The sequence below is a fragment of the Morone saxatilis genome, unplaced genomic scaffold (assembly GCF_004916995.1).
Source record: "Morone saxatilis isolate NCDOM2014 unplaced genomic scaffold, NCSU_SB_2.0 Contig18, whole genome shotgun sequence".
NCBI classification, from domain to species: Eukaryota; Metazoa; Chordata; class Actinopteri; family Moronidae; genus Morone; species Morone saxatilis.
This window is the reverse complement of record NW_023339740.1, coordinates 29,517,175-29,529,966: the sequence shown is the minus strand read 5'-3', so window position 1 is coordinate 29,529,966 and position 12,792 is coordinate 29,517,175. Positions and strand designations below refer to the sequence as shown.

General features: G+C 44.5%; 2 protein-coding genes across 2 annotated transcripts in view; one reads left to right on the top strand and one right to left on the bottom strand.

Annotated features, from left to right (window-relative positions):
* Nucleotides 1-2,273: 2,273 nt before the first annotated feature.
* On the top strand, nucleotides 2,274-6,826 carry LOC118328216 (potassium voltage-gated channel subfamily KQT member 2-like; the record flags this gene model as incomplete). The annotated part of the gene is given in 4 exon segments (XM_035661837.1): nucleotides 2,274-2,405; nucleotides 3,360-3,480; nucleotides 3,555-3,730; nucleotides 3,829-6,826. Coding segments are annotated over 4 exon segments (1,087 nt in total), but the record flags the coding sequence as incomplete, so codon positions are not given.
* Nucleotides 6,827-7,056: 230 nt separating this feature from the next.
* The window catches only part of LOC118328778 (probable ATP-dependent RNA helicase DDX27), a 7,252-nt gene continuing 1,516 nt past the window's right edge, over nucleotides 7,057-12,792 (bottom strand). The window contains 15 exon segments of the mRNA XM_035662678.1: nucleotides 7,057-7,196; nucleotides 7,280-7,378; nucleotides 8,182-8,291; nucleotides 9,801-9,915; nucleotides 10,025-10,056; nucleotides 10,059-10,208; nucleotides 10,705-10,786; nucleotides 10,866-11,019; nucleotides 11,173-11,314; nucleotides 11,407-11,506; nucleotides 11,589-11,739; nucleotides 11,831-12,004; nucleotides 12,088-12,193; nucleotides 12,435-12,521; nucleotides 12,595-12,672. Coding sequence (XP_035518571.1) covers nucleotides 7,181-7,196; nucleotides 7,280-7,378; nucleotides 8,182-8,291; nucleotides 9,801-9,915; nucleotides 10,025-10,056; nucleotides 10,059-10,208; nucleotides 10,705-10,786; nucleotides 10,866-11,019; nucleotides 11,173-11,314; nucleotides 11,407-11,506; nucleotides 11,589-11,739; nucleotides 11,831-12,004; nucleotides 12,088-12,193; nucleotides 12,435-12,521; nucleotides 12,595-12,672 — 1,596 coding nt within the window. The 3' untranslated portion in view covers nucleotides 7,057-7,180.

Sequence of the window (12,792 nt, the reverse complement as noted above, 5' to 3'; positions counted from 1 at the left end):
TTGTCTTCTCATGTTGTTGAGTCTGTAAAGTTTAAGATTCAGCTTCAAGTTCAAGAATCAGAACCGGTTGCTAAATAGCGTACCAAATCCAGAATCTCCGAGAAGAGCAGCCAAACCATCAGCTAATGCGTCTAAGAACATGTCCTAAAAAAAGTATGAGTCGGCCAAAATCCACCAGGTTGCTGCCAGCTGCCAGGGGTTGGATCGCATCATAACAAGAACATGATTCACCAAAGCGTCTCCGCCCTTGCTCCTGAATATGCAGCTGTCATTTTTTGACAGAAGCGGGGCAGTACAGAGCAGATGTTACTGGTAGGAGCTCAGAAAGCATCAGAGATCTGCCTCAATTTTAAATAAAATACAGTTACTCAAACTTGACATTTCACACATCAACATTGTGCACCAGCGACGAGTGAAGTCAGAGAATTCCCTGTTAAGCGACAAATACGTCAAGTATAAGCTCAACGTTGGGCAGGAAGACGCTCGGGCTTCTGACAATGCCCTCTCCCCGCCCCCCCCCCTGGCCGCGATTTGAAGCACACAACATGGGGCTTCATTTGAATTCTTCTCATTATTTACAACCAGCCAAAATGTGTTTCTGGAAAACATTTTTAACGTGAGCAAACAGATTTGTGCGTTTCCACAGTCTTCCATGAAGACCACCTGATCTGCAGAGTAGCCTGGCTCAGCAAATGGAGGAGGTGGCCCAACGTGACGCTTTCGGTTTCTCAAAACACACTGAATGGAAATGACTGATCCCTGTATATAAATTACTGTTGGGGTCTCTGTAACATAATGTTAAAAGGATTCGGTCTAACCTGCTCTATTTGGAAAGTGTCCTAGATAAACTTCTGTTATGAATTGGTTAACAAATAAAATTGAAATGAATTGATTGAATACAATACCTTACTTTCACTGGGTCTGTTTTCCTGGTCTGGAATCAGTCACCCAGTTGTAGAGTTGTTTCGATTCCGATACCAGTATCGGAAATTGCTCCGATACTGCCGGACTGCTGCATCGGATTGGCGAGTACTGGAGTCCAGGCACCGATCCGATACCCGTACATTATTAAATTAGTAAATCTATTTACTGGTTAGCTCCGTTAAGCTCTGCGTACAGTCTTCTTCGCCGCTCTTAAAAACAGTGCGGGCGCGTGCTGCCAACCTGCAGCGCTGTTTTAGAGGACGAGGAGGAATGACACGTGACACAGACACAACAGACACACACCAACGGTGGACGCGTAGGCTTGCGAAGCTAAGAAGTAGCACTTCATGTCGGCGGTGTGGCAATATCACACTGGAATCTCCCCACCAGTAAGACTGCCACATGTAACGTGTGCAAAGAAAATCTCAAGGGGCTCGATGTTGCTAATTTTAACACAACAATTTAATGAAACACCTGAAGACGCCACCCTAAAGAGCACAAAAATTTTCCTAAAAAAAAAAAAGGAAAAAGAAGGAACGACCGAGCAGCAAACTCTAGAAGCTGCCTGGAATAAACAGACAAAACCTGGAATATATTGTCCTGATGACCAAACCCCCTTGTCTTGTGGCTCACTTTATTTTAAATAGATATATACATATACTATCCTAGATTTATTCTATTTAAGTTGCGTTGCATACTGTATTTTTATACTGTTTTACTGAAAACATAAAGGCTTGAATTTGCCTGTATTTATTCTATTTTCCAAAAGGGCTTCAACCTGAGCCAGGCCTTACCACAAGATAATCATAATCACAGTCATGCAGCAGGCTATGATATTTCTTTTATAACATACGGTATCGCCGATGCCCACAGCCACAATATCGGAATCGGTATCGGAAGGGAAAAATGGTATCGGAACACTCTACCCCCAGTTGTGATTCTACCGGGAGCCCTTCTGATAACTTAAAATCAACCTCATGACTAAAATTTCTTTTATCCGCGTTCAAATCTAGAGGTTAAAAAGCACCAAGATCTAAACAGTGCGATCAGGTAACAGTCAATGTATGACAGCCTTCTGATTATTATTGATTGAATCAACTCCATATAGAAAATAGCTCTAGAGTTTTTGGGTGAAATCATGTACACTTCAACTTTGGACATTTTCAGGGGTCTAACTGGGACCCTGGCGTGTTTGTCGTCATAGAAACAGATCAAAAGATTGTGATGTTTATTGCAACAGATGAATCTTGTCCACAGAGACCAGTTCAGACTAGACCACATCAGTCAGTGCCTGAGAGCTCCACTGGAGCTCCTCCCAGTCCGTGACTTCCTGTTTCTTTCTCTCGCAGTATCATGCGTTTCATGGTGTCTAAGAGGAAGTTTAAGGAGAGTCTTCGTCCCTATGATGTCATGGATGTGATTGAACAGTATTCAGCCGGACACCTGGACATGCTCGCCCGCATCAAGAACCTCCAGTCCAGGTAAAACTTCTGACCCCTCACATCATTTTAGGTTGATAAGAAAAACGTTTTTTGATCCCACACAGCAGGGTATGAAAGTACTATTGTTATTCTATTGATTATGGGAATTGATTAGTGCTATTATTATCATCATCATCATCATCATCCGCTTATCCGGGGTCGTGTCGCGGGGGTAGCAGGTCCAGCAAAGGACCCCAAACTCCTCCCTGCACATCCCAACGATGGACCGACTCAGCGTTGAATAAACTCACCACCTGCTCGGTCCCCTGGCCTACCTCCAGCTGACGTCAGAATCACCTCCTCAGGAGGCATCCTCACCAGATGCCAAAACCACCTGATCTGGCTCCTTTCTACACGAAGGAGCAGTGGCTCTACTCCGAGTCCCTCGTGGATGACCGAGCTTCTCACCCTATGCCTAAATAAGACGCCGGCCACCCTCCTGAGGAAACCCATTTTGGCTGCTTGTACCCACAATCTCGTTCTTTTGGTCATGACTCATCTCTCATGACCATAGGTGAGGGTAGGAACAAAGATCGACCAGTACATAGTCTTTTTGTGACAACAGTGCGATAAAGCGACCGCAATACCGCCCCCTGCTGCAATCTCCCGCTCCATTCTACCCTCACTCGTGAACAAAACCCAGAGGTACTTGAACTCCTTCACTTGGGGTAAGGACTCACTCCCTACCTGACCCAATCCACCATTTTCCTGCTGAGAACCTATGCAGAATCTTTTATCTCACCGTCAGAAGTTCTACTGTTTTCATTTAGAACACATTAGAAGACATTTTTAACATCTGAAATGCAGATTTAGATGATTTTGGTAATAATGTGAAAATTAACAGCAGTATTGATGTTTGATCGCAGATATTTCAAATGTTTTTTTTTTTTTACACTGGGTGAGGTCACTGTGAGGTCACTGTGAGTTTGAGTTGTGCTGTCTCCTGATTGGCAGGGTGGACCAGATCGTTGGCAGAGGAACTCCAATTGCAGACAAGGACCGTCCCAAAGCAGCCAGTGAAGAGCTTCCTGAGGACCCGAGCATGATGGGACGGTTGGGGAAGGTGGAGAAGCAGGTAACCAATGGCAACCATCAGTTGCTGAAAGCTCTTGAAATCTGATTGGTGACTTCTGGTCTCCTGTTCCACAGGTCCTGTCCATGGAGAGGAAGTTAGACTTCCTGGTTAACATCTACATCCAGCGAATGGGAATCCCTCAGGCTGAAACTGACGCTTACTTCGGATCCAAGGAGCCGGAACCGGCCCCACCCTACCACAGTCCAGTGGATCAACTGGAGAAGAGCCAGTCCATCTCCAAGATCCTGCAGTCAGTGTCTACTATAAGTCATAAAGCGCGTTTTTACATGTTATTGTTATTGGCTGGGTATGAACGTGTTGTTTACATGTTGTTTACATGTTGTGCAGGGTGTTGCCTGGTGACCACGTTGAGAAGAGTCGCTTGGTGACGAAGATGGTCCGCTCCAGCAGCTCCACTGGCCACAGGAACGACAACACCCCCACCTGTCCTCCCTCTACTTCCTGGCAGCCAATCAGCTCCCAGCTCCACCAGCAGGCGCAGCCCCCTCCCCAGCGTAGCCACGGCAACACTCCAAGTCCAGTGGGAGATGGGTCTCTGGTACGACTCCCACCTCCTCCGGCTGGAGAGAGACATGGTGGGAACCGTTCAAACCGGCACAGCACCGGAGACCGAGGGGGGATGGAGAGGGGAAGAGAGGGGGCCAACGGAACGGAACCAGGAGCAGGAGGAGGAGGGGAGGAGGTGAAGCCGGACAGTGACACCTCCATCTCCATTCCATCTGTGGACCATGAGGAGCTGGAGCGCTCCTTCAGTGGATTCTCCATCTCGCAGTCCAGAGAGAATCTGGATTTCCTCAACAGCAGCTTCTACCAATCCTCTGCCAATCCAGACCACCAAGGAGAAAGAGGAGGAGGAGGAGGAGGTGGCGGCGATGCCCGCTGCGCTGCCGTCCGGCCCTACATCGCAGAGGGGGAGTCGGACTCTGATTCTGAGCTTTGTGCCCCCTCGCCACACTCGGACCGGGCCTGGACCGGAACCAAGTAGAGTCAAAGGTGAACTAGAGCCAAAACCAGCAAAAATAATGAAATGTGAAACAAAAATAACGGATGGAGGTCTACAGTGAAGCATCATGGGAGCTGTGAACAGTACTGGGTGTTTGATGTCATTATGATGTCATAAATTGGACATTTTATTCATGTGAATGTTTTAACTTGTACAGCAAATGATTGGTTCACTGCTGGGACATGCTCATACCTGATTGGTTTACTGCTGGGACACGCTCACACCTGATTGATTCACTGCTGGGACACGCTCACATCTGATTGGTTTACTGCTGTGACACGCTCACACCTGATTGGTTGCTTGATCCATGTTTAAGACTTGTAAACACTATTACCACAACCACAGCTCACTGTTAAACGTCTTCATTACATTTTAAAACAAGACACAAAGCATCATGGGAACAACACGTATGACAGACTGACACGTCACCATGGCAATAGACTGTTGTTGTTTATTTGAGCTTTCAGCTGACATCAGGTAGGATCGAAGGTAAAAAATGGAAAGCATCCATTGTTTGTTCTGGCCGCTACAGGCCAAAAGCTGGAACTACATTGACTGATCGAAAGGTTGTGATAATTTTACAAAAACACGATTCCTAAAAAATGTGAATGTACACAAAAAGCAAACATCTACAAACTGTTTATTTAGATTATTTATAGTTGAATATGTCTATGTACAGTCATCAATAACAATTGAAAATGTGATTTGAAGGTTACAGACACCAAATATATGAATTCCACTGAGTCAAAATCTGAGATGGAAGTTAGTTTACGTGCACATTCAGCCCTTACTCTGAAAAAGACAATAATCCTCCTACCCACACTGAATAATGGAAAGAAATATTCACTAATATTTCCTGTTTACTCTAAAAGTGAACAGCTGGAGCTCATTCAGACATTTTGTCTCTTTGCGTCAGAAAGGGTTTTTTCTAGTTTTCCAGTGGTAGTGAACTCAGCCTCCCTCTTTCACCTTCTTGAAAACCTGTTAGTCTTTATAATGTTGAACAGCAGAAATGTGGGCTTTTATTTTGTCTTACCAAAATAAGAGCCTCTTTTACTGCATGTACAAGTACCTCATCCCTGAACTACACACAATAAAATACACAATATATACACGACCAATGAGGTGACAATTAAGACAACAGCTGTTGTCCCAGTGCCAGAAATGAGCCAGTACTCACAAGTCATGAGTACCCTTTCCACCTCTGGTGACCCACTCCCACCACTGAGGTGCAGACCTCAGTAACTGTTCCAGAGGTACACAATAAAAGTCAGGAAATGATTAGGGTTAGGGTTAGACCTCACTGACGCTGGTGAGGTCCTAAAACAAAACAGCACTCATTAAAATGGATAAAAGGAAATTGTTGTTGTTCAGGTTCAGTGTTGAGCTGGGATCGTACTGTCGGAGTTACTGCACGTTCAATAATAATAATTAATTTGGCATACAATTATTATATGCATTAAATTAATGATACCACGCTAACAGAGACTCTTAGGTGTGAAAAGTTAAATACTCAAGTAAAGTACAGATTAGCAACGTCCCGATTCGATCTCAACGATTGGTATCGACACAAATCAAGAAATTTTTTTAACTGATTGGTATCAGCTATGCTGAGCTTAATTGACCCGATCTTTTGTTTACGTCTTTTACTCATTTATGGTGCAGCCATCATCAACTTCCTGCTGTTTCTTTCCTCCACTCTGCTCTGTGTGAGTGAGCAGAAGAGACTTGACACAACCACTCGACACGCACCTGCAACAAGTCCCACAAATAAAAAGCCAATAAGAGTAATTATGAATGTGATCCGCACAAAAGATGTAGAGACAATGGAAATAAACAGTCAGCAGAATACAGACGGTTAAATGAATAACACTGAAGCAACAAACACTGGAGAGAGAAACTCTTGTTTGTCAAACATATACAATGGATTGATTTTAGTAGCTTTAATGTACTTGAAGTGTGCACTGTAGGCTATGACCTAAAAAAATAATAGTATGTGATTGGGACTTGGTATCGGCAGATACTCAATATTAAATTAAATATTAGTTTGAAAGTATTTGTACTACTGACTTCCCTCTGCTGGTTATATGTGAGAACTCGTGAAGGAATAACTGATGAGATTCAGAACATGAACACAGCACGCCATGGTGTCATAACATTAGTATGTATATACAATGTAATCAATTAATATTCAATAATAAATCCCAACAGTTAAAATTATTGATCTGTTCAGCAGGGGGCAGCCTCGCCTAAGGAGACCAAAATAAAGCAACCGTACCAAAATAAGAGCCTCTTTAACTGCTTGTACTTACGAGGTTTCAGCCGATCAATCAGCTCTCCATTGATTGGCCGATTGAACGTTTCATTTGAATGTAATCACACTTTATTGGCTGTTTCTATGGAGACCATTGTTTGTTCAGAAGCAGAACCATTTAAACCTGTTCTGGATTCATGTTTGAACACAACTTTATTTAAACAGGATAAGAAACTTGTTTCAGCATCTGTCAAAGATCAAACTGTCTGATTGTATTTGAATAAAACTTTTAACCATCTTTACAAACCGAAACTTTATTTTAAACTTCTTTAATGAACAAAACAACTGACAGATTTACACAGTGAACACAAAGATGATGATGTGGAGAAGAAAACTGCAGCTCCAGCCGTCCATCTTGGCTCTCACTTCTTCTTGAACCTAACGGACAGAATGGAGTGTCAGCCATCTTTGTTTCACATCTATGTTGGACACCCAGAGAGCAACAGAAAGGTAAAACATACCTGGAGCCACCTGGACGCTTCCTGTCCAAACCAAGACGCTTCCGGTCTGAGAAGGACGGTCTGTAACGAGACAGGCGTACAGGTGAGACAGGTAGGTGTCACTGATCATTCTGAAAACTGGTTATTTTAATTCAATTCAATTCAAAAAAGTTTTATTTGTATAGCGCCAATNNTCAGGACACTTTTCAAATAGAACTCTTTATAGCATTTTTTAGTTATTTTTTAATTTTTTTAGTTTAGTTATTTTTCAGTGTGGAGATCAATGAACAGAAATATATGTTTGACATAGCGGAAATTAAAGAGTCGGCTGTGGGGTAGCAGGGTAACAAGGTAGAAGGTAGCAAGTAGTAGGATAGCAGGGTAATAGGATGGCAGGTAGCAGGGTAGTAGAGTAGCGGGCTAGTGGGGTCAGTTACAAAGATGGTAGTTATCTCAATTGTTGAGACCCTCACACGTTTCAATATCACTCAAAACAGGCGTCAACAATTAAAAAGAACTGAGGTTCAAGGATGGAACCCTGAGGGACTCTACAAGGTAGCTCTCAGTTATTCCTATTAACAGATAAAGGTCCTTTAAATATACTGCAGTACAGTCTCTATCTAGATCCAGTGTTTGGTTTGTCTGTTCTGGGCTGCCCCGTTATGGTGGGTCAAACATGGTGGGGGGACTCTGCCAGAAAGGAGGACGCTGCTCCCTCTGTAGGATAAAGTCTATTCTAAAGGTAACAAACACACAATGATTCTTATTATCAGCGATTAAGACACTAATGGAAACACACCTATGGATATTTATATTGAATGCGACGCACACTGGAAGCTTTTAATCATATAAAACGATCACAGACAGACAGGGTGGGTAAAAGGACAGACAGGTGTACAGACAAGGGAACAGGGTGTACTAACCCCGCTCTGTTAGGTGGTTTCAGAGCCTTTACTCGGCCTGGTGTTGGGTGGAAGCTCTTATCAAACACGGACTTCTTTCCTCCTGCTTCCTGCTTTCTGGTGATGCTGCCCTGCACACAGCAAACACGTTAGTACACTGATGCATTTATTTCTGTGTCTACTGAGTAGGTATTTCTTGTGTTACTGCATGCAGTATTGGATGCGTATTTCTGGTGTACTGATGCAGTATTTCTGTGTTCTGATTTGGCAGTATTTCTGGTGTACTGATTGCCAGTATTTCTGATGTTTTACTGGGAATGTAGGGTTATTGGATGTAGGTATTTCTGTGTTACTGATGTAGTAATTGATGTTAGTATTTCTGTGTTCGATGCAGTATTCTGTTGTTCCGATGCAGTATTCTGGTGCTTCCAAATGCAGATTCTGTGTGTCCAATGCAGTATTTTTCTTGGTTCCAATGCGTATTTTCTGTGTTCTGGATGCCAGTATTTCTTGTGTCTGATGCAGTATGCATGTAGTTATTTTCTGTTGTACTGATGCAGTATTCTGGTGTTCTGATTGCAGTATTTCTGGTGTCTGATGTAGTAATTTCTGTGTTACTGATGGCAGTACTGATCAGTATTTCTGGTGTACTGGATGAGTATGTCTGTGCTACCTGCCCGGCGGGGCGTCTCATCCTTCACCATTGCTCTCGGGCTCTCTTCGGCGTTCTCTCTCTTGGGCTGCCCGCGTCATGCGAACAATCTTGAGCCTTCAGGACTCTCGAACTGAGCACGCTCCTTCAGACTGACACAGACAAAGATCTTCAATGGTAAACAGAACTCTCACTCTGAGGGACAAAAACTGGAAGTCAAATCAAAATTGGTGTCTGCAGCAGCCCTCACAGAGATTGATTGATTAACTTCTGATAACAAATTGCCGACTGTGGATCGCTTTCTTTATTTTCAGTTGTGACCACAAATCCCATTCTGAACTTCTACACAGTTCAGCCCCAGCAGATCACACTTGATTATTGATTATCAGTGTATTATTATTGATACCGCAGCTCTTCTTCCTGTCCCGTCCTCTCCCAGTACTCCTCTCCCCTCTTTGTGAACGATGTTTCTGATTACTCTGCTATGTGTTTCACACTGGAGTGTTAATTTAAAGGAGCTATTTATTCTTTATCATGTTAGTATTTTGTTCTTACCGTCTTTTAATATGTGTCTACTACCGCCTAGTTGTGTTAAGTGTCTGTCTCTAGCTACAGAGTTTTGTTACTTAACGCTATATCCCAAGTAATACCGTTTACTATGTGGGGGTGTAGTGTATTTTAAAATACTCACTGCGGCTCCCTTTTCCTGTGATGTGTGTCTGAAACCAACTCTCTGGATGTGCCCGGTCTGGGTGAGTTCTCTGTGGCTCTGTGATGTGGGGTATTAACACTACATCATATCCATTATTATAATTTCATTACCAATATTTCCCCCCCCCCCAGGTGTTTTTAATGTTAAGTCAGCTCTGTGTGTGTACATTTGGTGTATAGCTGGACAGGCGTTATAGCCTGGACAGGGCGTATAGGGGTGGCAGCGTATTTAGCGGCTGGACAGGCGTATAGCGGTTTAGAAGCTGCTCAGGTGTACCTTGGGCCTCAGGAGTGCAGCCAAGCGCTCTCTCTCCTCTCTTTCCAGCTTCATCACCGGCCTCAACGTCTTTCTCCAGTTTGGGAGATCAGACTCTGAATTCAGGATGGGACTTCTGGGAGTTGGGGAGAGACACCAGAGAGAGAGACACATCACTATGACTAAACTGGACAGGTGACACCTGTTACGTCCTTGACACTGTTTGGCCTCTAGGGTGTGCGTACCTGGGCAGGACTCGAGCTTCACTTTCTGCTCTTGGGCCGACTTCACCACCTCCTTCAGAGTCTTCCTCTCCGGGACTCTCCGACCAGGAGACACTGAACGCCGCCGAACGCCCCGGGCCCTCGCCGTCCGTTCCAACACGGTGACGTAGTGCTTCACTGTGGACGGCATGGTGAAGTTAATCACCTGGGACACACAGGGAGACAGGTCAGGGAGAGAGATAGGTCAGAGAGACATAGTTACAGGTCACTGATTATCTGTAGGAAAATTGCAAGAAAAAACGTGATCGGTCCTCTGACTGCGTGCAGCCTCAAGTTTTAGTTCGTTTTAATTGTCTTTAGTTAACTGCTAAATGGCCAACGACCAACTGCTGTGAGAGAACAAGAAGTACTTCAAAGTACCTGAATAAAGCAGTAACTTTACTTACTATTAGTACACATTACTATCATTTACAATATATATAGGCTTAAGGTGTTCCTCTTTGATAACGTTGACTATTTCTCTTCATATCTATTTCTCTTCATATCACAAACATATTTTAATGTTTATCTGGAATCCAGATCCGGTGACCGGCCGGAAAGCCGCCATTGTTTCCAAACCAAAGAGGCAGCCAACTGAGAGCGATCAACTCGCAGTACGTGACCTCTGCTGGCTGCTAAACACTAACATGGAGTCCACTCACCGTTTTGACTCCATCGATGTCGAGACCTCTGGCTGCTACATCTGTGGCCACCAAGATATCAATCTGTTCATCTTTGAAACGCCTGGAGAACAAAGAGAACAATAGAGGTAAATACATATTTCAAATGATCAACTACAGGGTTTTTTTCTATGTATGTGTACCTGAGGTTCTCCAGTCTTTGGTTCTGGCTCAGTTCTCCATGCAGTTCTCCGACCTTAAGTCCCATCAGCCCCAGCAGGATGTGGAGTCTGTGAGCCTGCTTCCTGGTCTGAGTGAAACACATCACGTGATCCTGGAACGTCCGAGTGAGCAGGGCTGTAAGAACACACAGAGTTAGTTCTGCAGTATACAGAAGTAGTACTGCATCTTTTGCAAAGATTAAATTAACCAATTACTCGAGGCGAGTCAGTAGTCGGTAGCATTATGAGTAGTTATCAGTACTAGTTTGTAGTATCAGTAGTGCTGTACCTGCCACCACAGCCTCTCTGTCTCCCTCTCTGTTGGGTCGAATTCGGACAAACTCTTGTCGTAGAAATGGAGCCACGTCAGTGTTGCTGTTAACAAAGATTCTGATTGGCTGCTTCAACGACACCGCTGCCAGGTCCTTTACCTGGAGACAGAAAGTCACATGACACACAGTGAAACCCCTGGAGATAGGAAGTCACATGACACAGTGAAACCCCTGGAGACAGGTTTGTGTACCTCCTCTGTCATGGTGGCGGAGAACAACATGGTCTGTCTGTTGTAAGAACACAATCTGATGATCTCCTTCATTTGTTCCTCAAAGTACTCGTCCAGCATCCTGAGGAACCAAACAGAACCACACAGGTGAGTTCTCTGTGCGTACCTGTAATGATGCAGGAATAAGTATGTCAAGTGTTTACCTGTCGGCCTCATCCAGGATCAGGATTTCGATGTGAGTCAGTTCAAAGCATGGCGTGTTGTGAAGGTGATCGATTAGCCGACCAGGTGTAGCTATCAGAACGTCTGGCCCCGCCCTCAATGCTACCTCCTGAGACTTCAGGTCCAACCCACCTGGAGACACACAGGGACAGGTTACAGAGACATACTGTGTCTCTTTATTTTTTATTCTCTGATTTGTCTGTACTGTAAGTCAGTAACATACCAACAGCCAGGCAGGTGGTGATGGAGGTGAACTGGGCGAGCTGACGAGCCACAGAGTGAACTTGGATCCCCAGTTCTCTGGTTGGAACTAGAACCAAGACCCGGGTCACCTGGGATGTCCGGGGCTTGTAAACCAAACGCTCCAACACCGGCAACATGAAGGCTGCCGTCTTCCCTGAGAAGAGGAATCATTTCATGAATCTACCTGGTCTCCAGTGTTAAATTGATTCCAGTATGATGAACTGGTCCCAGTGGTACCTGTCCCAGTGGCAGCACAGGCACACAGGTCTCGGCCCAGCAGGCCCACAGGAACACAGGCCTTCTGGATGGGGGTCGGCTGTTTGAAGCCCAGAGCGGTGATTGCCTGCAAGGACACAACAGGAGGTCACACCCAACAACAAAACCAGGACCCCTCCTGGAGCTGGGTCCACTGGGGGACACCCAGGGGCCGGCCTTCAGGTTCAGAATGAATGCTGAATTATTAATGAATTCAACCAATTTCAGACTTTCAAGCGTCTGTGGGAACTCGACTAAGGTAGTTGATGATTTTAATGAGCAGTCAACAGAAGTCCATTCATTTTTCTGCTGATTTAAGAGGGCGGTACCTTCAGGATGGGTCGGGACAGGTTCATGTCATCAAAGGTCAGCTGATCATCGTATTGAGATGCGTCTTCATAGAATGACTCTGGAGCCTGAAAACACACAGCAGTTACCACGGTAACCCAATACAATGAACCTGTGCCATCATCCGCTCCTCTTCCTCACCTCCTCTCCCATCTTCCTCTTTCTCCCCCGTCGCTCTTTGTCTCTGAGGGTGTCTGAAAGGAAAGAAAAATAAAGCAACTTGTTTGTTAACCGATTGTCTAATACATAAATTCAATTCAATTCAATTCAATTTTATTTGTATAGCGCCAATTCATAACAGAAGTTATCTCAGGACACCACCATGAGCAAGCACTTGGC